Source organism: Heptranchias perlo, chromosome 10 (genome assembly GCF_035084215.1).
Source record: "Heptranchias perlo isolate sHepPer1 chromosome 10, sHepPer1.hap1, whole genome shotgun sequence".
Taxonomy (NCBI): domain Eukaryota; kingdom Metazoa; phylum Chordata; class Chondrichthyes; order Hexanchiformes; family Hexanchidae; genus Heptranchias; species Heptranchias perlo.
In genome coordinates this window covers 73,257,343-73,282,771 of record NC_090334.1, presented here as the reverse complement: position 1 = coordinate 73,282,771, position 25,429 = coordinate 73,257,343, and the positions used below count along the sequence as shown (strand labels likewise).

The window sequence follows — 25,429 nt, the reverse complement described above, 5'->3', positions numbered from 1 at the left end:
ACCCACTAAATACCACAGCAGGATGTTCTGACCCTCGGTCCTTCACCCTGTCCACTTACTATCCACTGCTCTGGAAAAATGCTTTGAGACATTTCTTGGTCTGTAATGAATGCTTTAGAAATGTACGGTGTTTATGATAAATGCAAACAATGTTTCTCCTCACAGTTTCAGAATTCAGTTTTGGTGTCATATGAAAATGACTGGCAGGAAAAGACCAGCTGGTCCATCAAGCCTACCCCACACCCATGATGCCTGGAGCATCATGACTAGACCCTTCCTAAATCACCGCCCCCCCACCTATGTAATGAGAGGTGAAAAACCCAGGGTTGATAAGGAAAAATATAAAATCTGCAAAATTCCTCTCCAACCTCCCCCGCCCCCACCCCCCAAATTCAGGTGATCAAAACCAGTGCAAGAGATCACACTGACCATGTGTATGTTAATTATTAATCCACTTACCTTTTATATGATGTGATCTCTACCCCAGCCAAGAATCAGTTCAACTCCCTCTTGAAGGCCTAGATAATCAGCGCACTCAGCACTAGACGGCAACGCATTTCAGAGGCATGTCTCTACTCCCAGTGATTATGATCGAAATTCAACCCATTGTCCTCCACTGACACCCTTCATGGTTCCGTAATGTGGGTGATTTCTGTGACTGCCATTGTAATCCTGATGCATGTTTGTCATATCACGTGCAGAATTGTAGATGATGACCAAGGTGTAAGAGTCAAAAAGGCACATTGCTCCTGCTGTTGAATGGTAGATGATGCTGAGGCCAGCATTGGCATGTAGATTGGTAACAGACAGCCAACCCATGGAGGACTGGAAATGTAACGCTTCTGAACTGCAATACCACAGACTAAACAAAGGAATAAATTTCCTGCCCTTATAAAATGTTCCCTTGTTTTGCTGCCTCCTTTCCCCAAGAGTACAGGCTCTCTTGGGTGTCTAGTAATGCAGCTTTAACAGAATGGTAGGAGCCACAGGAGAATTACATATTAAATAGAATAACATAGAAGTTGCAATACGGGAACAGGCCGTAGTGGTGTTTATCCTCTACATGAGTGGAGTACCTTGGCCACTTTATTTTTGTTTTTCTTATCTCTGAGGAAACGCCTGGATTTACTGTGTCTCTTGCTAATGGTATTGCTGAGGCTGGCATTGGAGATGTGAAGCAATAGCCTGTCGCTACATGGCATAGCGTGTAGAATTACCACAGCACTGTAACGCTACCTTGTAATACTGAATGTGGGGGGGCATCCAGATCCTCTGAAATACGGGCACTGAGCAGAGATATTGTCTATGGCTCTTAATTGGTGCTGTCCTGTCTAGGAGCTGCTCCAACACAAGGGCAAGATAGAAACTGGGGCTGGGAGAAAGTGGGAGTTCTTGTTTGGAAGCAGTGGAGAGGCTGAGGACTGAGGCAGTGGAGAGGCTGAGGACTGAGGCTGTCATTGGAGCTGGGAGGCTGGAGCCTGGGGAATGGGAGGGAGCAGGGTTAGGGAGAGATGGGGGCCCTCAGTGATACCAAACAGGCCAGGTGAAGGGAGGCTGGACCAGCTGAGGTATTGAGGGGAATAGACTCCTCTCATTCATCACAGTGGATATGCCCTGGCAGGAAAGGGGATTGGTTATGCAGATTGAGCTTGTGGTTACCAGAAGCTAATCTGATCCCAGAAAATGGAATGATGGGAAGAGACAGTGGCCAGACATAATTTTATTTAGATAGATAGCTAGAATAGTACTTGCTTTTCAGAGTGCGATATTGTTAAAATCAAAATCAGTCTTGCTCAGTGAACAGGTGTGAGACACACTCAGGACCAGCTGATCAGAATTATAAGGGTCCACAGATAGGTTGCTCCATTCTGTGCATTTGGCATCTGATCATTTTATTTTCCTACAAAAATAAAACAAGTTTTTAAACTTGCATAAGTGCTATCAGATTCCATATTTTGAGCTATATTAAAATAACTTTGACCAGAAACAACTTGATATGCAATTTATACACACCATAGAAAACATTTAAAGATAACACATCACTGACACAAGGAAATATTGTAGGCAGAAAACCTGTTTTAAAAATGTACAGTAGTTATTGGCCTGTTTGCATTCTGTAGCACGAGGCTCATTCAAAAAGCTTCTGCGATACTGAACTTAAGCACGAAGGTGAAAATGCAGTAAACAGACCTCACAATTTTCGCACTGCATTTAATGACTTTCAAAGGTATTGTGAGAATCAGACCTATTCAGTTATATAGTGGAGACATTTGCCAGTTAAAAATGGGATCAAAACACAAAATAACCCACTATAAATATAATTGAAAACTTACTGAACACAAACTGATTTTAATAACACTTAAACTATAACAAAGGTAAAGAAACCACCTGGGCCAATTTTTAATATAAAATGCCAAATCAGTGCAAAGTTTTTGCTGCAGCAAATTCACTGGAAAGATTCTTTCTCCTCCTCACCCAAGGAAATGAATTTCAGAAATAAAATTCAGAGAGGAATTTTGGGGAAAAATAGGAGGCTGCTTCTGACAGTAAAGAGCTGGGGTTACTGCAGCTCCTACTGTGGAGGAGAGCCTAGAGGGAGTAACAGAAAACCAGTAGTGTTGCTACTGTGGCCAGAGCCTTAGTGCAAGGAGAAAATAAATGAAAAATAACAATGAAAGGACTCTGATGGAATGAACCTCCTTATCGCCCACAATAACTTAATAGCATTGCTGCCTCAACTTAGATTTCAATTTAATTTTTTTTTAAAAAACTTACATCTTGCTCTTTCCAATTCTGACTTGTTTAGTGTGGCCTGACTCATTCTTTAAGCCCTACTCTTTGTGGTTTCCATAGCAATAAGGAATATTTTCTTCTAATTTCATTTTTAATAAAAGAGTCAGACATGAAGGGAGGAGTGTTTCCAATTAAAACAAAAACTGGGTTAAACTAAAATTTGAATGGATAGTTACTTAATGTTTGTTTTAAGAAATGTTTTCCAGTAAAGGTTGCCAGATGGACATTTTAAACCAAGAAATATTACCTCCTGTGACCATATCCTAGTAACTAGTGGCCTAGCAGGATTCAACACACCTTGGCCCGAGGAGAAGAAGCTTGCCTTTTTATAAGCTAGAACTGAAAGTTGCACGTTTGCATGAGATTGAAGGGGTAGTCATGTCATGTGCCTGCAGAGGCCTGGAAAATATCTTTAAGGCGAAGTTGAATGATCCAAACTGTAGGAAGGAAGCAGACTGTAAATGGGGAGGCCTGTGAGAGCAAGAGTTGCTTCAGCTATTGGAAGATGGGATTTACATTTGTGATTTTTGTAGTTTTATATTATAAAATTATTTTTATCACTAGATAGCGGTGTGGGGGGGGAACCAACATGACTGCTTAAGCGATTTGATTGCTTGTTCATCAGATGTGTTTTTCAAATGGAAAATTTTTGTAAAGAATTATAATGATTCTTAAGATTAGGAGAAATTTGTAGGGCTATGGGGAAAGAGCAGGGGAGTGAGACTAATTGGATAGCTCTTTCAAAGAGTCAGCACAGGCACAATGGCCTCCTTCTGTTGTAGTATTTTTTGGTTGCTTTTAGGCCATGGGACATTTGAGTCAAACAGCATACTTTGCTTCCCACTCTATGGATATTTTCCACACCCAGCAGGGATTTCCTGCCCCTGAGAACATTTATGCCCTACAAACACACACTGCATGCAAAATACGTAAATAAAATAATACAGAGCCTTGGACGTATGACACGGTACAGCTTGGGAAACATTGCATTAACTGATCAAAGTGAAGCTCAAGTGCTCCCTCAATGCTACCTCAGCTCTAGTTGGTGGCATATTTGAAGGTGTACGTGTTTGGTTTCCTATGTGATATGTCTCCCAGACACATGGCTAATAGGTTCACTATTATGTTCGTTAATATATCTGATCCAGAGACCACAAGGTGAGTGGGGCCTATAAACTGGAGGAATTGTGATTGCAATTGTTTCAATACTAGACATGAGTCTCGAGGCACAAAGGCAAAAAAAGAAATCCTTAAAAGTAATAGGATTCTACTTTAACTGGAGTATAGAGTTATTAGTACTGGTTGAATTTTCTCTTACACAAAGGTTGAGACTATTTTTCTTGTCTGAGTTAGAACTGTCCTCTTGCTCTTCGTCCTCTTCACCTTCGTCACTGTTCTGAATATCTTTTTCTTGGTCTACTTCCACTGATCTGATGTTTTCCAAAGACTCACTCGTCCTGTCACGCTCATGCTTTGCTCTGCTACGGAACAAAATTTAAAAAAAAAACTTCCCTTAGTTCTTGATTAGAACCTGTAACATAAATGGGCTCCTCAACAGGAGCAGTTGAATATGAAATCCATCCCATCAGAAACACTAACTTGCCATATTTAAGATGGAGATCCCTGAGTTTTTATGCCAATCCAACTGTCTGAATCTTCTTAGTTTGGAGTTTTGGAAACAGATCTGAATTTTACTAAGTAAAACTTAGTTCTAGTACCATTATTCAAGAAGGGGAGTAGGGAAAAACCGGGGAACTACAGGCCAGTGAGCCTAACATCAGTGGTAGGAAAATTATTGGAAAAAATTCTGAAGGACAAAATTAGTCTCCACTTGGAGAAGCAAGGATTAATCAGGGATAGTCAACATGGCTTTGTCAAGGGAAGATCATGTCTGACTAATTTGATTGAATTTTTTGAGGGGGTGACTAGGCGTGTGGATGAGGGTAATGCAGTGGATGTGGTATACATGGATTTCAGTAAGGCCTTCGATAAAGTCCCCCACAGGAGACTGGTCAAGAAGGTACGAGCCCATGGAATCCAGGGTGCCTTGGCACTTTGGATACAAAACTGGCTTAGTGGCACAAGGCAGAGGGTGATGGTCGAAGGTTGTTTTTGTGACTGGAAGCCTGTGGCCAGTGGGGTACCACAGGGATCGGTGCTGGGTCCCTTGCTGTTTGTGGTCTACATTAATGACTTGGATATGAATGTAAAAGGTATGATCAGTAAGTTCGCTGATGATACAAAAATTGGTAGGGTGGTAAATAGCGAGGAGGATAGCCTCAGTCTGCAGGACGATATAGATGGGCGGAACAGTGGCACATGGAATTTAACCCGGAAAAGTGCGAGGTGATGCACTTTGGAGGGACTAACAAGGCAAGGGAATACACAATGAATGGGAGGACCCTAGGCAAGACAGAGGGTCAGAGGGATCTTGGTGTGCAAGTTCACAGATCCCTGAAGGCGGCGGAACAGGTAGATAAGGTGGTAAAGAAGGCATATGGGATACTTGCCTTTATTAGCCGAGGCATAGAATATAAGAGCAAGGAGGTTATGATGGAGCTGTATAAAACACTGGTTAGGCCACAGCTGGAGTACTGTGTGCAGTTCTGGTCGCCACACTACAGGAAGGATGTGATCGCTTTGGAGAGGGTGCAGAGGAGATTCACCAGGATGTTACCAGGGCTGGAGCGCTTCAGCTATGAAGAGAGACTGGGAAGATTGGGTTTGTTTTCCTTGGAGCAGAGGAGGCTGAGGGGGGACATGATTGAGGTGTACAAAATTATGAGGGGCACAGATAGGATGGATACTAAGGAGCTTTTTCCCTTTGTTGAGGGTTCTATAACAAGGGGGCATAGATTCAAGGTAAAAGGCGGGAGGTTTAGAGGGGATTTGAGAAAGAACTTTTTCACCCAGAGGGTGGTTGGAGTCTGGAACTCACTGCCTGAAAGGGTTGTGGAGGCAGGAACCCTCACAACATTCAAGAAGCATTTGGATGAGCACTTGAAATGCCATAGCATACAAGGCTACGGACCAAATGCTGGAATATGGGATTAGAGTAGACAGGGCTTGATGGCCGGCGCGGACACGATGGGCCGAAGGGCCTCTATCCATGCTGTATAACACTATGACTCTAAAACGTGAGCCTCCATATTAATATTGTTAAAATGGCATCCCTGCCAAGTGAGCAGAACTGTACATCTCAGCCCGTTTAGTTCCCATTCATGACTAATAAATTCCCTATAATCAATGGCTTAGCACTGAGTATCCTGTTTACCACATAAGATAATCAAAGAAAATTGAAGATTGAGGAGTTTAAAATGATAAAAGGATTCAATAGGGTAGAGGGTACATATAGAGAAACTATTTCCTCTGGTGGGGGAATCAAGAACAGGGGGACATAATCTTAAAATTAAAGCCAGGCCATTTAGGAGGGAAATCGGGAAGCACTTTTTCAAACAAAGGGTAGTAGCAATCTGGAATTCTCTCTCCCAAAAGGCTGTGGATGTTGGAACAATTGGAGCTTTCAAGACTGAGATCAATAGATTGTTGTTGGGTAAGGGTATCAAGGGATTTGGAGCTAAGGCGGGTATCAAGGGATTTGGAGCTAAGGCAGGTAAATGGAGTTGAGCTACAGATCAGCCATGATTGGATTGAATTGAATTGAATAGCTGAGCAGGCTCGAGGGGGTTAATGGCCTACTCCTGTTCCCAAAATATTGATTATTTTCTAGTTTTATTTCTGTTCATTGTAACAAATGCAGATACAGCGTTAATATTTCCTGTGCCTACATGTTTCTATTGAGAAACTTAAGTGAAGGGTCAGCTCCAAGGCGTTAGCCTGGGCTCTGTAGTAACACCAGTGTCCCTCAAGCCCTATCCACTTTCTCGGAAAGATCCCACGGCACTATATGAAGGACAGCATAAGAGTTCTCCTGGTATCTTGGCCACCATTTATCCCTCAAACACCACCAAAAACAGATTATCTGGTCATTTATTTGATTGCGGGACCTTGATGAGCGTAAATTGGCTGCTGCACTTCCCTCGCTCGTCGGCAACATTTAATTGAGGCCCCAACTTGAATAGAGAGCCAGTATCCTACTCTTCAGACCGTATTTAAGGGAGAAGGATATGCTGGTGGTGGAGGTTAGGGGTACTTTATATTGAAAACACTGTCCCTGAGCTTCCGTGCAGTTCTCCTGATCTCCAGCTGTAACTTCAGTTGAAGATCGGCAGAAACTGTTTTATATCTATTTATTTAGTAACTGTTCCATTTCTAAATTACGTAAATGGTCGTTTTTAACCATTTACAACATTTCTCCAAGCCTTCTGTTGATCTCTTGCGGAAAATCCACGTGCCTCTCTCCATCCCACATCTATGTAATTTCATAACCTAACGTTTATTATTATTTCCCCCACGGAGGCCTACCATTTTTGTTCTCTTACCCCAAGGAGTACCTGATATTAGTTATGGGTGCATCAGGGAGCAACTCCATAAGGAAACTTAGATGTGACATGGGACTGCCCTGAATGGCAAAAGGGAGGCAGAAAACCTGGGAAATAGCAGCAGTGCTGTGCACTTACTGCGGTTTGTGTTATTTGTTCACCCAAACCCCCATCTTCTCTCCTCTCCCCCCACCAACCGCAATGAGATTTATTTCTTGCAATCACCCCATTGATGCACCAGTAATTCTCAATTCAGTTATCTTTCACCAGTAGCCTGTAATAATCCAGTATGTGTAATACTTATGTCACAAATGGTCTACCTGTATTCACTGTCATGGCTGCTGTCTTCGTCATCGGATACTGAGAGAGGAATATCCTCTGCATTTCTTCCTTTATCGAAGACAAATTCTTCATTCACCCCAGCTTGCTGCAATGTGTCACGGTATCGTCTCTCAGCCTCCGATGTGGCATTTTTCTGAAGAAAAAATATAAACATTTTTGTGCTGAAAAAAGATCAACGTGGAGCACTGTTTCACATGTAAATGGTGAATTTAAATCATTTTCAATCTTTTGTTCAATTGTCTCTCCAGTAGTCTCCTTTCCCCTCCTGAAGGCAATGACTTACTTTGTTGGTTAATAGTTTTAGTGGTGGTAGGTGGCGTTTATCTTTGGGCACCTCAATCTAATATATTATTCCAGTGTGAACCTTGATAGTGAGTGCCTGCAGGCCGCTCGGATGTGGAGGCCATCACAGCTGACCCCGACCCTGTCCTCACTCGACGGCCATAACCGCAGGTGTCTTTAAATCATGATCAGAGTGGGAATCCTGGCTGATTTTTCCTTTTCCAATTGTAGTACCACTATGCTGAAATCAGCTAGGTCAGAGATTGTATCTGGGATCTTACTGATCTGAATTACTCAAAGATGGAGTTTTTACCTCTAAAGCAGCATCGGTTGGGAGTAGCCCTGAAGAAAATATTTTCAAAGATTTGCAGTAGGGAGGGGGAGAAGTGGTGCCAAAACTGGGCTCAGTGTTCCTGGGCTTGGTCCTTGTGCTCAGCAGCTATCTGGTGACCTCCCTTTCTTCCTCCCCCCCCCACCCCCCCCATCATAGAAGCATATATAATGCCAAAGATGCACCCAGTCAGTCATTGTCCAGACCTTTATAATAAGAAATGCTGCTGGAGAGAGGCACCAGAGAGCTGCTGCTAGCCGTGCAGCTGTACTGGAGCAACTTCAAGAAAGGAGCAGTAAGAGGAAAGAAGGGAATTTGGAGGTACACAAGTGTATGTATGGTAGCCAGTGGTTGTTCTTATCTGGTTTACTTGGTTTCAAAATTTCAGGTGTACTGCAACCCATAACAGACCTGTTAAGTCTCATTTCCAGCCAACATTATTGTAAAAAAAGTGCAAGTTGGGTGTCTCAGTGCCACCTTGACAAGTAGATGTAGCTTTGTGCTTTATTGCCCACAACCACTTACTTCCTCACCTGAGTGACCTGTTCAAAGAGGTAGGGTCTGCTGCGGACTCGCCTCTTCATCTCCTCCAGTTCCTTCTTGTATTCCTTCTTCCTTTTGAGGTCTGTCTGCCTGAAAATGAAGTGACAACTGATTAATTAGAATTTGCACACAGCAAGGTCACACAAACTACAAGTGAGATGTTAAATCGGTCTTTGGTGGTGTTGGTTGACAGAAGAATGTTGGTCAGACACTGGCAGAACTATCTTACTCTTCTCTGAAATAATGCCATGGGATCTTTTACATCCAGGGTAAGATAAGGCAAAAAAGGAAAGCTTATGTCAGACACCAAGAGCTCAATACTAGAGAAAGCCTAGAGGAGTATAGAAAGTGCAGGGGTGAAATTAAAAAAGCAAAGAGAGGGCATGAAGAAATATTGGCAAGTAAAATCAAAGAAAATCAAAAGATGTTTTATAAATACATTAAGGGCAAGAGGATAACTAAGGAAAGAGTAGGGCCTATCAGAGGCCAAAAAGGTATCCTATGTGTGGAGGCGGAAGATGTTGGTATGGTTCTTATGAAGACAGACGCAAAGTATTCATTAAGAGAGGGATGATGCAGACATTGTAGTTAAGGAGGAGGGCTGTGAAATATTGGATGGGATAAACATAGTGAAAGAGGAAGTATTAAGGGGTTTAGCATCTTTGAAAGTAGATAAATCACCAGGCCCAGATGCAATGTATCCCAGGCAGTTAAAAGAAGCAAGGTAGGAAATAGTGAAGGCTCTGACCATCATTTTCCAATCCTCCCTGTATACAGGTGTGGTGCCGGAGGATTGGAGGATTGCTAACGTTGTACCATTGTTTAAAAAGGGAGAGGGGATAGATCGAGTAATTACAAGCCAGTCAGTCTAACCTCTGTGTAGGCAAATTATTGGAATCAATTCTGAGGGACAGGATAAACCGTCACTCAGAAAGGCATGGATTAATTAAGGACAGTCAGCAGGGATTTGTTAAGGGAAGGTCGTGTCTGACTAACTTGATTGAATTTTTTGAGGAGGTAACAAGGAGGGTTGTTGAGGATAGTGCGTTTGATGTTGTCTACACTGATTTTAGCAAGGCCTTTGACAAGATCGCACGTGTCAGACTGGTCAAAAAAGTACAAGCCCATGGGATCCAAGTGAAAGTGGCAAGTTGGATCCAAAATTGTTTCAGCGGCAGGAATACAAAGGGTAATGGTCGACTGGTGTTTTTGTGATTTGAAGGCTGTTTCCAGTGGGGTTCCGCAGGACTCCATACTAGGTCCCTTGCTTTTTGTGATATATATTAATGATTTGGACTTAATTGTAGGGGGCATGATTAAGAAGTTTACAGATAATACAAAAATTGGCAGTGTGGTTGATCGTGAGGAGGAAAGCTGTAGCCTGCAGGAAGATATCAATGGACTGGTGAGGTGGGCAGAAAAGTGGCAAATGGAATTCAATCCGGAGAAATGTGTGGTATTACATTTGGGGAGGGCAAACAAGGCAAGGGAGTACACAATAAATGGGAGGATACAGAGGTGGAGAGGAAGTGAGGGACCTTGGAATGCATGTCCACAGATCCCTGAAGGTAGCAAGACAGGTAGATAAGGTGGTTGAGAAGGCATACGGGATACTTTGCTTTATGAGCCGAGGCATAGAATATAAGAGCAGGGAGGTTATGCTCGAACTGTATTAAACACTAGTTAGGCCACAGCTTGAGTACTTTGTACAGTTCTGGTCGTCACATTACAGAAAGGATGTAATTGCACTAGAAAGGGTACGAGGAGATTTACGAGGATGTTGCCAGGACTGGAGAATTTTAGCTATGAGGCAAGATTAAATAGGCTGAGGTTGTTTTCTTTGGAACAGAGGAAGATGAGGGGTGATTTAATTGAGGTGTACAAAATTATGAGGGGCCTAGATAGAGTGGATAGGAAGGACCTATTTTCCTTAGCAGAGAGGTCAATAACCAGGGGGCATAGACTGGCAGAAGGATTTGAGGGGAGCTGAGAATTTTTTTCAGCCAGAGGGTGGTGGGAATCTGGAACTCACTGCCTGAAAGGGTGGTAGAGGCAGAAACCCTCAACTCATTTAAAAAAAAAAGTACTTGAATATGCACTTGAAGTGCCGTAACCTACAAGGCTACGGATCAAGTGCTGGGAAATGGAATTAGGCTGGGTGGCTCATTTTCGTCTGGCGTGGATACAATGGGCCGAATGGCCTCCTTCTGTGCTGTAAGTTTTCTTTCTATGATTTCTATCCAGCTGAACAAAGACAACATGTCTAATTGTTATTAACAATGCACACAATAGATAAGCTGCTTTATTATCATATGCTATTGATAGTGATGCATCTTTATTTCTATATAGCTAAGAAGTGGTACAGTAAGAACCTTACAAACCTATACTGCTTCAACGTTTCTTTGTAGGTTTCTGCTAGGCTTTGATGAGGGTCCATAGCTTTAGCTCTTATCGATAATGTTTTGCTCATGTCTTGGGCATTCATCTTGTACCTCTCCATCCATCGAGCTCTCTCTAGTTCCTGCTTATCCCGTTCGTCGAGGGATTTTCTACAGAATAATATTTTCCACAGTCATTCCTAGCACTACACAAATCACCTACTCAAATGGCTACTTTCAATCAAACACAGCAGTGCTTTCCTGGTGTTAAAGTGCTTGTGTCCTTACCCAAAGATGGATTTGCCTTCCTAAACTTTCTGCCACCCATCTTGGATGTTAGTTTCACCAGATCTTAGCCTACGTAACTAGAAGAATCACTACAGCATAATGAAGATGCAGAGCAAATGACAGGCAAGTATATGAGTGGCAATTTTCTTATTTTGCATTATATTCTTTCATTGAATGCCATACATTATTACCCCACCAAGAGCACGGACATGCTATTTGATCTCCAGTCTCCAGTCAAAATGCTGCTTTTTATCTGGCTTGATTCCTTGATTTGCTCTGGATGAACCAGAACAATGTAAGTTGTTGGATATTTCATAAGTGTAAGTTGTATTTGGCTGTTATTTAACTAAGTCGTTGGCAGTTATAGAAGTTTAAGTTGTTGTTGGCTATTATGCAAGTATGTATAAATTGTTACTGTTGGCTGCCATAAGTTGTTGGTGGTTGCTAAATAAGTAAGCTGTTGTTGGCAGCTACATAAATGTAGAGTGTTATTGGCTGCTATAATAGTGTGAGTTGCTGATCTATAGGTGTAAGTTGTTGGCTACTTTATCAATGCGATATATAAGTGTAAATTGTTTCTGCTCTGCAAATGTAAGTTGTTACACAAGTTGTATTCAGCTGTATAAAAGAAAGAAAAGAAAGAACTTGGATTTATATAGCGCCTTTCATGATCTCAGGACGTCCCAAAACGCTTTATTGCCAATGAAGTACTTTTGAAGTGTAGTCACTGTCGTAATGTAAGGAAACGCTGCAGCCAATCTGCGCACAGCAAGGTCCCACAAACAGCACTGAGATAAATAACCAATAAAACTGTTTTCGTGATGTTGGTTGAGGGATAAATATTGGCCAGGACACCAGGGAGAACTCCCCTGTTCTTCAAATAATGCCATTGGACTTTTTATGTCCACCTTAGTTCATTGTCTCATCCGAAAGACGGCACCTCTGACACTGCAGCACTCCCTCAGTACTGCTCAAGTCTCTGGAGTGGGACTTGAACCCACAACCTTCTGACTCAGAGGCAAGAGTGCTAACACCAAACAAAGTGTTAACTGTTTTTGGCTACTATACAAGTTTAAGTTGTTGGCTGCTATAAAAGTACAAGTTGTTTTGTATAAAAGTGTGAGTTATTGACTGCTATATTAAAAAAAATTAGAAAGGCTCAAAAGGAATGAAGACCGATAGTAACAAAGGGAAATAGTAAAGGATATTATAAACACATGAATAGGTAAAGAAAGGGTAGGGCCAAATAGAGATGAAAAAGGAAATCTTATGGAGGATGAATGGTGGAGATACTAAACGAGTACTTTGTCTTGGATTTCACAGAAGAGTTTGACAGTGAGAATAAAAGGCTAACAGAGGAGGAAGTAGAGCGATTAGACAGGATAACTATAGATAAGGAAGTAGTACTAAAAAATTGGTGAATCTCAAAGTGGAAAAGACACTGGGCCTTGACTGCATGCATCAGGCTGAATATAGAAAGTACAGAGAAGAGAAAAAGGAAATAAGAAGAGCGAAGACAGAGTATGAGAATAGACTGGCGGCTAACATAAAAGGGAATCCATAAGTCGTCTTTAGGCATATAAATAGTAAATGGGTAGTAAGAGGAGGAGTAGGACTGTTCAGGGACCAAAAAGGAGATCTACGCATGGAGGCAGAAGGCACGGCTGAGGTACTAAATTGAGTACTTTGCATTTGTCTTTACCAAGGAAGAAGACGCGGCCAAAGTCACAGCAGAAAGAGGAGGTAGTTGAGATACCGAATGGACTAAAACTTGATGGAGGAGGTACTAGAAAGGCTGGTTGTACTTAAAGAAGATAAGTCACCCGGTCCAGATGGGATGCATCCTAGGTTGCTGAGGGAAGTAAGAGTGGAAATTGCAGAGGTGCTGGCCATAAACTTCCAATTTTGTTTTACCTGACAGCTGATTGCCTTTTTCTTGCAGCATCTGTTGTGTAGGTTGGAAGCGTATCAGAAGATAGTGACTGAATCCCACAGAAAGAATTGCTTCTAGTCAAGCAAGTCTTTGCTTTTTTATGAGAATCCTATACATGTGACAGAAAAGTAACCATTTTACACTTGAAACAAATTATGCAATATTATTTAATACTAAATTTTTGTAAGAAAGTAACAATTTTTAATAAAAAAACCAAGGACAAATAATTGTACTTGCACAAGAGTTGGGGTAATGAAGTGCAGCTAAATGAATGTTGTGTACTCCAAAGGGAGTCACAAGTGTTCATTCTGAATCAAGGTTATCTGATCACCAATATTTGATTCTACAGTCTACTGATAATTCAGTCATTTTTGCACTTAAAAAAAAACCTGAATTATCCAATAATTTGAATTAAGCCATAAATAACACAGCACAATAGCATAAACAAATTTGATTTGAATTAAGCAGCTTTGAACTAAGAATAGACTGTACACAAGGTAACATCTGGGTGGTAGGGTACTGTGAGGAGAATATGGAATGTAGGGGACATTTTGCACCAGTTGTGCATATGTATAACCTGTGGAGGGTGAGGTTTTGCCAGAGATTTTGCCTTGCACTTCCTCAATGCCAGGATAATCGAGCCAGGTTTATTTATTTTTTAACAATGGTGTTGCGCTGCTGCTCCAGACTCTCAATGACAGGGTGTTGCACATTCATTACAGGCTTGAAAATGATGTTAATGAGACCTGGGCTGCTTTTGCAAGGTTTGCCATGGGGCCTGATCCTGTCCTCACTAGGATTACTGTGTAGGAATCTGATTGTCTGATCCACAAGATCAATTTTGGCCTCGATATCTCCGCTCCAATTGAGCGTAGCTAAACCACGTATTGAACCTAAGACCTTCCAGATCTACATGGCTTGGATACCACATCAAGCAGCACACTCAGCCTCTGAGCCATGGAGCCGCTGAATTGTTTACATTTTAAGTTCAAAAGTACAAACTCTGTGTTTCTTACTTTCAATATGGAGTGTTCCAGTGAAAATTTTGCTCACCAGTTACATCTTACAGCCACCTTATGTCACATGTGTGGTCTGGGAATGGTGCAGATATATTTCTTCTTTCCATATACGATTTCTTTATTATTGCCTGTAAGTGAAGTCCCAAGGGTAGAATTTCTACGGGGATTCCCCAATCTCCTGCGTAACTTTGGTAGAAAAATCCTGGAGAAATGGCGTAATCAATGGCTTGAAAACCAGATGGGTTCTATTAAGGGTAGGCAATCCACTCTGCCAGATTACAGGCCAGTAGGTGAAGAAGAAAATCTACACCTGTGTATCCAGATAGGGATTCATTGTAAGTGTAGGACTGCTGGCATTAATTCTCAAAATACACCATTGTTAGCCAAATTTTGACAGATTACAAGAATCTCCCAAATGGTGGCATTGCAGTGAAAAATCTTGAAAAACTTACCTAGGGACACTCTTTCGTAACTTTGTGTGGTTATAGAGTGACACTGACATAAGCCTGGAAGCAGACTCTGTCTGTCACACACACACACAAACAAAATAAAACATTGCACATCACCTTTGATTCAGTTGTTTTACTTTGCCGTGGTGGTAACTTTGACGTATGGAATTCAAAGGGCACACATTTTGTCGTCTCCTTCATCTCTATCCTTCTTCTCGCTTGTCTCTGAAATGCTTTGTAGAGTTTCACAAAGTCAGGAACTTCTGGATTTATCCTTGGCTTGAACTTTGGTCCTTCTTCCAGAAATCCCAGCTTCTCCTGTCTTGTTTTTGAAGAGCTTATTGTGGCCAGCTCTTTGTTGTATGGACGAAGATCTATAGGCGATGTAGCACTTTTGAGCAAGTCCACAGCTCGCATCTGTATCCGGATCTTTCTGTACAGTTCCTCTTCTTTAAGAAAGAGATAGAAAAAATACTTGGCGGTACATTTGGTATTATTGATATGCGATACCATGGCACTGGGGATTGGGTAGCAAAAGTTCAGGCCCAACACTACATGAGATGAATCTCAGTTGTGCTATTATGGAGAGTCACTAAGCAGAGGCCTGGTCTCTCCCGTGAGGGATAGTTTTTCAAGATTTCAGTTCAATCAGTTCTGAATCTAAAATAAGAATGTCCTTAAGTGCCACTCCATGGGGTTGGCAGAGGGCTATTAATAATTAATTATCTAATGCATTGTGAAGTGTTTTGGACTTTCAATAGCTGTATAATGGAGTGCTTGCGTGTTGGTTTGTTCTTGAGGTTTCCCACACAGCAAATTTCCAATCTCAGCCATCTTATACACTTGAGACAGGGAGCAAGGGCCAGAAACAAAACCACAATGAGAAAAAAAAATTAGATTTACATTCCCTACCCCCACTTCTCCCACTGACCTGCTCTCAAGACAGCTTCTATTTCTAGTCTAGAACTGTATAGGCAGATGCCGGAGATCAGGTTACCATCCATCTGGAGATAGTCTGCGCCATAGGGAATTTCAGTTCCCAGTGTGTCGCATGACTAGAATACTTCAACGCAATACAGACCATTCATTGTAAATGCATATTGTAATCAGTTATTCAACTTACCTTTCAGTTTCTCGCTTACTGTTGGATCCTGAACAGACCTTGGAATTTTCTTTATCTGTTTTGTCATCTTGTCTGTTTCTGGCACCCCTGTATTAAGCTGTAGTTTCAACTTCTCCTTCCTCTCTTCCTCCTTCTCTGTAAAATTAAATGGTTTCTGTGTGGACAGCAGAAACTCTCTCCGCTTCTCTGTTTCTTTCCTTCTCTTTTCCTCATTCCGTTCATTCATTTCATCATAAAGTGACAGATAAACATGAGCAGGTACAGGAAGAGCTCGGAATTTCTTCTGGCATTCTGCCTCTTCCTTCTTCCGCCTTTCCATTAGCTCCTTCTCCATTTCCAGCGACAGCCTGGATCTGAGAAGCTGTTTCTTCTTTTGACCTTCCCGCATAGTCATACTGAACGGCTGAGGGACTATACAAAACAATTCAGTAAGAAAGTACATACAGAGTAATGCAACAGTGATGTGTGCTACACAAGTTCATCCCGGGGTGTTAAAAACCCATAAATCACTGATTGTCTTTGCTTTGAATGAAGGAAGAGTATCAGCAGTGCAATTCCTTGCTCCCCATATCTTTTGGTTATTTTTGGCTGAACAAGATGAGGAATGTTATTGTTAGGAAATAGAATACCTTTCTACTTTTGATATCAAATGCACCCAGGTCAGCTATAACACAGGCCACATGCAGAGTCAAGCTCCCTCTGTTCTCCCGCACCAACCACCAAACTCAGGAGAAGAACACCCCTGCTGCATTAGTGTGTATTCTTTACTTCATCACACCAGCCACCCTTATGCCCTTTCTTCTAATATTAATTGTGAGTTTGTGTAATCACTGCACTGTCCATCACCTAGTACATAGGGCAGACATTTTGTCATCCCCACCTATGTTTTAACACTGATGACACGTCATCTCTGAGATGTGCTGGTATGGCTGACTCCTTGTTCCTCAGTGCTTCTCCGTTGAAAGCAGCAGAGTTTGTAGTTCTCTTGATTCCTACACTGAATATTCTTCTCCCAAGTTTCCTTCTTTTTCTGCCCTCCTTTCCTGAAGGCAGTGGCTCAAACTCAGATATTGTTCCACAAGCATGACAACTCTCCAGCAATGAGGAGCAGTAACGATGTCATCTCTTCACAAATCTGATCTACAGAGATTGATCTGGAATAATCTGGTGGTGCATTGTACATGAGAACACCTAAAAATATGCCTTCATTTTCTTTCATTTCAGGTTGTAGATTGCTGAATAAGGTTTTTTTATGTAGATAATGATCTTTACCACTGCTACCCCCAGGCCTACTGCATCCTTTCTCTTGGCCAGTCCTAGGGTTGGCGGAAATGGGGCAGCTCACTGGGCTCCACTACCACGCCAGTATTTATATGGCGGGTGAGAAAGGGGTGGCTGGCTGCTGTCCCAGCAGAGTTTTGGCGGGGGGGGGGGGGGGGGCGGTGGGGGAAGGAATGCAGCAGTAAGTCTCATCTCCTGATTTTGCCCCATTTTCCACCATTATCTCATAGCAAAGGAAAATCCAGCCCCAGATTATTTTAATCTTTGTGCAGGTAGTTGTAGAAGGGCTAGTGGAGACTTTGGTAAATGCTGGAGGATATTTAGACATTAAAATGCCCCTGAAACATATGCATTTTTCCATATGTGGCTAATAAATTTCTCTTTCTGACAGAAAAGTGTTTGCTTGGTTTGAAAAGCTTAGTGCTGTGTAGTTATTATATTTGGGAAATGTTTCACCTGTAATCTGCGAGATCCAATCTGAAATAGCACTCTTAGGTTTGCTGGACTTCTTCAACTGTAAATTATCCTTTTTAACATTCACCTCCGAATCGGTTAAACTGCTGAGTTCATTCACAGAGTAGGATTTTCTCATCATTGTGTTTCTGACAAAGAAATAAAAATAGCTGCCAGTAAGATAAACAATGAATATAATGGTCAGGCTTGTTCGACACTGGTATATAAGGTCCAGAGACAATATAGATATGAAATGTACGTGATTGGATGATACCAAGTGTACAATTTGGAAACGCAATGGCGTCTGAACGAATTCCCAGTTTGTAAATCCTAGGTAGTGTGTGTTGAAGGGCCTAGTATTGAAAGAAGAGAAAGTGGTCCAGCTAGCAGAAACCTACCTCTCGTTGAGTTATTATTTAACACATTGTCATTTACTTTGGTTATGTTTTAGGTCCAATTTTCCATGCTTCCCTGACTGTCCTTCAGTCAGAGATAATGGGATGGGGAGGTAATATAGATAAAACAAAGTTGCAAAGTTATTTTTTCAGTATATAAGAGACTACACTCTTAACAAACAAATGAACAACTGGGTATTCTGCGGCGAGTGACTCACCTCCTGACTCCCCAAAGCCTTTCCACCATCTACAAGGCACAAGTCAGGAGTGTGATGGAATACTCTCCACTTGCCTGGATGAGTGCAGCTCCAACAACACTCAAGAAGCTCGACACCATCAAAGATAAAACAGCCCGCTTGATTGGCACCCCATCCACCACCCTAAACATTCACTCCCTTCACCACCGGCGCACTGTGGCTGCAGTGTGTACCATCCACAGGATGCACTGCAGCAACTCGCCAAGGCTTCTTCGACAGCACCTCCCAAACCCGCGGCCTCTACCACCTAGAAGGACAAGGGCAGCAGGCGCATGGGAACAACACCACCTGCACGTTCCCCTCCAAGTCACACACCATCCCGACTTGGAAATATATCGCCGTTCCTTCATTGTCGCTGGGTCAAAATCCTGGAACTCCCTTCCTAACAGCACTGTGGGAGAACCGTCACCACACGGACTGCAGCGGTTCAAGAAGGTGGCTCACCACCACCTTCTCGAGGGCAATTAGGGATGGGCAATAAATGCCGGCCTTGCCAGCGACGCCCACATCCCGTGAACGAATAAAAAAAAACAAAAAAAAAACAATGGCATCTCAGACAGAAAGCACCCAGCTACACTTACTGTCAGTTCTCTGCACTGTTTGTAAAAATTCATTTGAAATTCTCACATGCTGTCACATATAAGAACTGGGTTTGTGGCCACGAATCACGAGTACAAATCCACATCCCTTCACTCAGTGACACAGAGCACGAGCTCCAAAATGCTGCATCAATAAGCTACCATACGACGTCAGTTATTAGCAAAAAATATTTTGCTTCAGAGTTTAACAGCAAACAATTTTTAAAAATTTGTTAAGTAGGATCATGGAGTGTTAATGGCTCTAAGAGTCTGAATCTTAGCCAAATTATTAACTATGAGGGGTAAACACACCAAGAGCCAACAAAATGAGATAAATTCTGTGTATTGGGATTGAGGGGCAAATAATTTCCCAAAACTGGATGGATTCATCTATATTAACCACAATAGACTCACCCTGATGAATGCAGCTTGCAGGGACTATTCTTCACAAGAGTTCTTCCTTCATTAATTGTGAAGAACTTGTCCAGTTCCTCAGACAGTCCTGACTTTTTCATGTTACCCTTATTCTCTACGTTATACTTGTTAATCTGCTGCTCATACAGCATGCCTAGCTCCAGCAGCCTCTGCCTACATGAGCTCTTTAAGGTCAGAAGCCCTTCATAGTACTGCTTGCCAAACACTCTTTGATCTCGCCTCAGAAACTCCATTAATTCATCTTTGCCGCTCCTGTTAAACCCAGCAGTAGGAGATTCATTGCTGGAGTCTGGATCATCGTGTTCAGACATATCCTGCAGAAAGATCATATAGCAATCATCACTTTATTGCAATCATTGATAAACAGTGAATGTCCTAATTCTAATAAAAACAGAAAATATTGGAAATATTTAGCAGATCAGCCAACTTCTGAAATAGAAAGCTGGATTATCTTTTTGAATGGGAGTAGGACCTTCATCTGAGTTCTCTTTCAAGCACTAACTGACCGTTTGTACATGACTAGGATTTTCTACTTTTATTATAGTTACTTTTGGCATTGAGTCCAAATAATTTTTGACTTAACAATAAGGGCTTGGACTTTCCACTTTAAGCACAACTGGCATTTGGGCGCAAATTGCGTCCCAAAATTGCACAGGCGCAAATTACGCAGAGAATCGCCAAGTTTCAACTAAAATGCATTAACATAATCACAAACGTAAAATCTGCCATGAATCAGTGCAATTCGGCAGCTTAACATAGTGTAATAGTTTATTTTTTTTTGCAATAAAAAATATTCATTGATATATTTAAGAGAGGTAACCTGGTGCAGTTTTATTAAAACAGCTGAAAATAGGTTTATGACTAAAAATAAGTATTTTTAAGGTCTCCAGTCCTCTGCCTATGAGTAATCTGATTTAAAATCACTCAAAATCTATACTGAAGCATTTACTGTTTTCATTGGTGTACACTAGTCAGTTGCTTAGTAAATTAATTAATTTTAATACTTAAAATCGTTTAAACAGTGCCTACTACTGCCTTTGTGCCTAAGAAAACTAGCTTAATTTTAAAACCCTCATCGCAGGCAGGCGCAATCGACGGAAACTCACCATCCAAGTTATTTTGAGCGGGGCGGGCGGGACTAGTTTCAGCGAGTTTTTTTTTGATGTGCAAAACATCGCAGAAACTCTACTTACACCAGGCGCAAATTACACACAGCCTAATTAGAAATTCCTCTATATTTTGGGCTGGTTCGGCCAGGTTGCACTGAAAAAGCCAGTGCAATCGAGCGGACACTCTGGGCCCAGATATATTATAATCATATTTTTCAAATTTATAGTCATCAGACAGTTTGAGTGATTGTCCCAAGCAAGTTTATCAAACTAGTTCAGATCTACAATTCCCTAGAGCTATAATTTGTAAAGACTTACTCATTATAATACATTACCATAACCACTGTACCTGATAAAATTGGGGACTGGACTCAGAAGTTCAAAGTCCTTGCATAGCAAATTGTGAATTTAGTCTGGAGATTTGTGGGCTGGTGCCAGAATAAATTGACCATGAAAGCTGAAAGATTGTTGTACAAACCCCGGGAAGGGACTTGCCACGTTTATTTGTCTAGCCTAGATGTAACTCCAGTCCCACACTATGCCGTAGACTCTTCATGTCCTCAGGGTATCCCAAGTATTAATAATAAAAAAAATGTTGATTTCGTTTTTTAAAAAAATCTATATTGTGCTAAGAACACCTTCATCATACACATCAAAATGTCAGAAGTATTTTTTTTTAAAAGCCAGCAGTTTCCTTCTGCTTTATAAACTTCATAAACTGACACCTCTCCAAAGGCAGGAGCCGGGGATTGACAAGCAGCTGCCAATCTACAGAAACTTTTCCTCCCCCCAAGCAAGTAGTCTCTAATTTCCCTCAGAATTAGCTATACCAGGAATATCTCAGCAATGGCCTTAAAAGGTAAGTCCACAACCAAAACACACCTGCACCTGCGCAGCTAAATATCACAAGCATTTTCCAGACTGCAAACAATGCCACAACAGTTCAGCCAGCACATTTAAAAAAAATTGCAATGAATCCAAGTATCATAGTAGTTTCATAGTATGGCACAGCACAGGAGGAGGTCATTCGGCCCATCATGCCTGTGTCAGCTCTTTGAAAGAGCTATCCAAATAGTCCCACTCCCCTGCTCTTTCCCCATAGTTCTGTAATTTTTTCCCCCCATCAAGTATTTATCCAACTCTCTTTTGAAAGTTACTATTGAATCTGCTTCCACCACCCCTTCAGGCACTGCATTCCAGATCATAACAACTCGCTGCATTAAAAAAATGTTTCCTCATGTCGCCTCTGGTTCTTTTGCTGATCACCTTAAATCTGTGTCCTCTGGTTACCGACCCTTCTGCCACGGCAAGCAGTTCAAAACCGTTCATGATTTCAAACACTTCTATCAAACCTTCTCTGTTCAAAGAAGAACAACCCCAGCTTCTCCAATCTCTCCACATAACTGAAGTCCCTCATCCCTGGTACCATTCTAGTAAATCTCTTCTGCACCCTCTCTAAGGCCTTTACATCCTTCCTAAAGTGTGGTGGCCAGAATCGAACACAATACTCCAGCTGAGGCCTAACCAGTGTTTTATAAAGGTTTAGCATAATTTCTCCTTGTTCTTCCTACCAAAATGTATCACTTCACACTTGTCTGCATTAAATTTCATCTGCCATGTGTCTGCCCATTTCACCATATGTCCTCCTGAAGTCTGTTACTTTCCTCCACACTGTTTACTACATTTTGTGTCATTTGCAAACTTTGAAATTATACCCTGTACACCCAAGTCCAGATCATTAATATATATCAAAAATGAATAGATATCAAAAAGAGCAGTGGTCCTAATAGTGACCCATATACTGGCACTGTATACGTCCCTCCGGTTTGAAAACAATCATTCACCACTACACTCTGCTTTCTGTCCCTTGCCAATTTTGTATCCACGCTGCCATGGTCTCTTTTTAATCCCTTGGGCTTTAATTTTGCTAACTGGTCTATTATGTGGAACTTTATCAAATGCCTTCTGAAAGTCACACATCAATTGCACTACCCTCATCAACCCTCTCCGTTACTTTATTAACAAACTCAAACAAGTTAGTCAAACACGATTTTCCTTTAACAAATCTGTGTTGACTTTCATTTATTAAACCATGCTTTTCCAAGTGCCAATTAATTTTGTTCCGGATTACTGTCTCTAAAAGATTCCCCACCACCGACGTTAGGCTGACTGGCCTGTAATTGCCGGGTTTATCCCTCTCCCCTTTTTTAAACAGGGTTGTAACATTTGCAATCCTCCAGTCCTCTGGCACCACTTCCCTATCTAAGCAGGATTGGAAGATTGTGGCCAGAACCGCTGCAATTTCCACCTTTTTTTTATTCATTCATGGGATGTGGGTGTCGCTGGCGAGGCCAGCATTTATTGCCCATCCCTAATTGCCCTTGAGAAGGTGGTGGTGAGCCGCCTTCTTGAACCGCTGCAGTCCGTGTGGTGAAGGTTCTCCCGTAGGGCTGTTAGGAAGGGAGTTCCAGGATTTTGACCCAGCGACGATGAAGGAACGGTGATATATTTCTAAGTCGGGATGGTGTGTGACTTGGAGGGGAACGTGCAGGTGGTGTTGTTCCCATGTGCCTGCTGCTCTTGTCCTTCTAGGTGGTAGAGGTCGCGGGTTTGGGATGTGCTGTCGAAGAAGCCTTGGTGAGTTGCTGCAGTGCATCTTGTGGATGGTACACACTGCAGCCACTGTGCGCCGGTGGTGAAGGGAGTGAATGTTTAGGGTGGTGAATGGGGTGCCAATCAAACGGGCTGCTTTGTCCTGGATGTTGTCGAGCTTCTTGAGTGTTGTTGGAGCTGCACTCATCCAGGCAAGTGGAGGGTATTCCATCACACTCCTGACTTGTGCCTGATAGTTGGTGGAAAGGCTTTGGGGAGTCAGGAGGTGAGTCACTCGCCGCAGAATACCCAGCCTCTGACCTGCTCTTGTGGCCATAGTATTTATATGGCTGGTCTAGTTAAGTTTCTGGTCAATGGTGACCCCCAGGATGTTGATGGTGGGGGATTCGGCGATGGTAATGCCATTAAATGTCAAGGGGAGGTGGTTAGACTCTTTCTTGTTGGAGATGGTCATTGCCTGGCACTTGTCTGGCGCAAATGTTATCACTTATCAGCCCTGGATGTTGTCCAGGTCTTGCTGCATGCGGGCTCAGACTGCTTCATTATCTGAGGGGTTGCGAATGGAACTGAACACTCTGCAATCATCAGCTAACATCCCCATTTCTGACCTTATGATGGAGAGAAGGTCATTGATGAAGCAGCTGAAGATGGTTGGGCCTAGGACACTGCCCTGAGGAACTCCTGCAGCAATGCCCTGGGGCTGAGATGATTTGCCTCCAACAACCACTACCATCTTCCTTTGTGCTAGGTATGACTCCAGCCACTGGAGAGTTTTCCCCCCGATTCCCAGTGACTTCAATTTTACTGGGGCTCCTTGGTGCCACACACGGTCAAATGCTGCCTTGATGTCAAGTGCAGTCACTCTCACCTCACTTCTGGAATTCAGCTGTTTTGTCCATGGCTGTAATGAGGTCTGGAGCCGAGTGGTCCTGGCGGAACCCAAACTGAACATCGGTGAGCAGGTTATTGGTGAGTAAGTGCCGCTTGATAGCACCGTCGACGACACCTTGCATCACTTTGCTGATGATTGAGAGTAGACTGATGGGGGCAGTAATTGGCCAGATTGGATTTGTCCTGCTTTTTGTGGACAGGGCATACCTGGGCAATTTTCCACATTCCACTCAGTAACCTAGGATGCATCCCATCTGGACTGGGTGACTTTGCAGTAAGTATGGTTAGTTTCTTTTGTTGGTAAATTTGTTACAGTAACAAACATAGGCACCTAACATTTTTATTTCACTTTTACTCAAGATGGGACTGTTGTTGGTTGGGATAATCTGGAATAATTCCCTCCAACACACAAAGACACACGCACTTACACACAAACACGACTCGTTCATAAGTGTTTCAGACAATGTCACCTTGAGATAACAACCTGTATTAATGATGGAGGATAAAGTGTATGATTTACTGTTGCCAAAAAAAACATCGCCATGCATCAACCAAGCCAGCTGAGCCCTGACAGTGTTACCATGGCAACCAAAATCAACCGGGGACCGCGGCCTGGAACCCCAGCAGCCCTGTAACGGGAGAAAAGAACCCAGCAACCGGACACACGAGCACCCACCCTGCCCGGGCGCAGTGTCCGTGTATTAATAAGCACACATATTATAAATGTCCGGATTGTTTACATTGCCCGGGGTGATGGCCGCCGCTCCACAGCACTCACCTCAGGCGGCCCGCGGCTTCCCTCTGGCGCCTCCGCCCGCCCCGTGCTGCGCGGCTGCTCCCCGCGGCTTCGCAACGGGTTTTTCACGGAGGAATTAGTGAGAACCGACAAACCGTGCGACACGGGCATCTTCAAAACATCGAATTATATCTTCGTCATCATCCAAACCCGAGCGTGCAATCGTTGGCACCGCCTCCCCGCTGCGCTGATTGGTGGGGGGGTCACGGCACCGAGCTAGGCGCTGATTGGGTGGTCGAGATGTCAATTAAGCATGTGGCCCCGCCTCCTATCTCGCAGGCTCCAAGCGGGCGGCCTTGGGAACTGCGCAGGTTGTGATTGGCTCAATCATGCCACGTGTTCACATCCCCCCCCCCCCCCCTTCCCACTACTGCCATTCAATTCCCCTTGAGCGTCAGTCAATGTTTCAATGCAGCATCAAGTGGCACTTTATAGTAAAAGAAGCACTTGCATTTATATAGCGCTTTTCACGACCTCAGGACACCCCTAAATCGCTTCACAGGCAATGAAATGCTAACTCTATTTCCACAGATGCTGCCTCACTTGCTGAGCTTTTGCAGCACTTTCTGATTTTATTTCAGATTTCCAGCATCCACAGTATTTTGCTTTTGATTAAGCACTTTTTAAATGTGGTCACTGTTGTAAACTAGTCAATTTGTGCCTAGCAAGGTCCCACAAACAGCAATGAGATAAATGAC

At 42.7% G+C, this 25,429-nt stretch overlaps 1 protein-coding gene across 2 annotated transcripts; it reads right to left on the bottom strand.

Moving 5' to 3' along the window:
• Positions 1–1,988: 1,988 nt before the first annotated feature.
• Positions 1,989–24,906, bottom strand: fam161b (FAM161 centrosomal protein B). 2 transcript variants are annotated; one of them, XM_067992014.1, is made up of 10 exons: positions 24,714–24,906; positions 19,302–19,636; positions 17,661–17,806; positions 15,924–16,334; positions 14,918–15,249; positions 13,314–13,441; positions 11,115–11,282; positions 8,724–8,823; positions 7,556–7,710; positions 1,989–4,274 (listed from the first exon to the last, which is right to left on the bottom strand). In XM_067992014.1, the coding sequence occupies exons 1-10, from the start codon at positions 24,840–24,842 to the stop codon at positions 4,061–4,063; spliced, it is 2,118 nt and encodes a 705-aa protein (XP_067848115.1). In that variant the 5' UTR covers positions 24,843–24,906; the 3' UTR covers positions 1,989–4,060. The 2 variants fall into 2 exon arrangements, with proteins under 2 accessions (XP_067848115.1, XP_067848116.1); XM_067992015.1 differs by having other exon boundaries at positions 1,989–4,271.
• Positions 24,907–25,429: the final 523 nt, after the last annotated feature.

Coding starts and splice junctions, on each gene's coding strand:
- fam161b (XM_067992014.1), bottom strand. CDS start 24,842: ATGCCCGTGTCGCACGGTTTGTCGGTTCTCACTAATTCCTCCGTGAAA. Junction 19,637..24,713: donor GAAGCCGCGGGCCGCCTGAG/GTGAGTGCTGTG, acceptor ATCTTTCTGCAG/GATATGTCTGAACACGATGA. Junction 8,824..11,114: donor GAAACGTTGAAGCAGTATAG/GTTTGTAAGGTT, acceptor CTTCATTTTCAG/GCAGACAGACCTCAAAAGGA.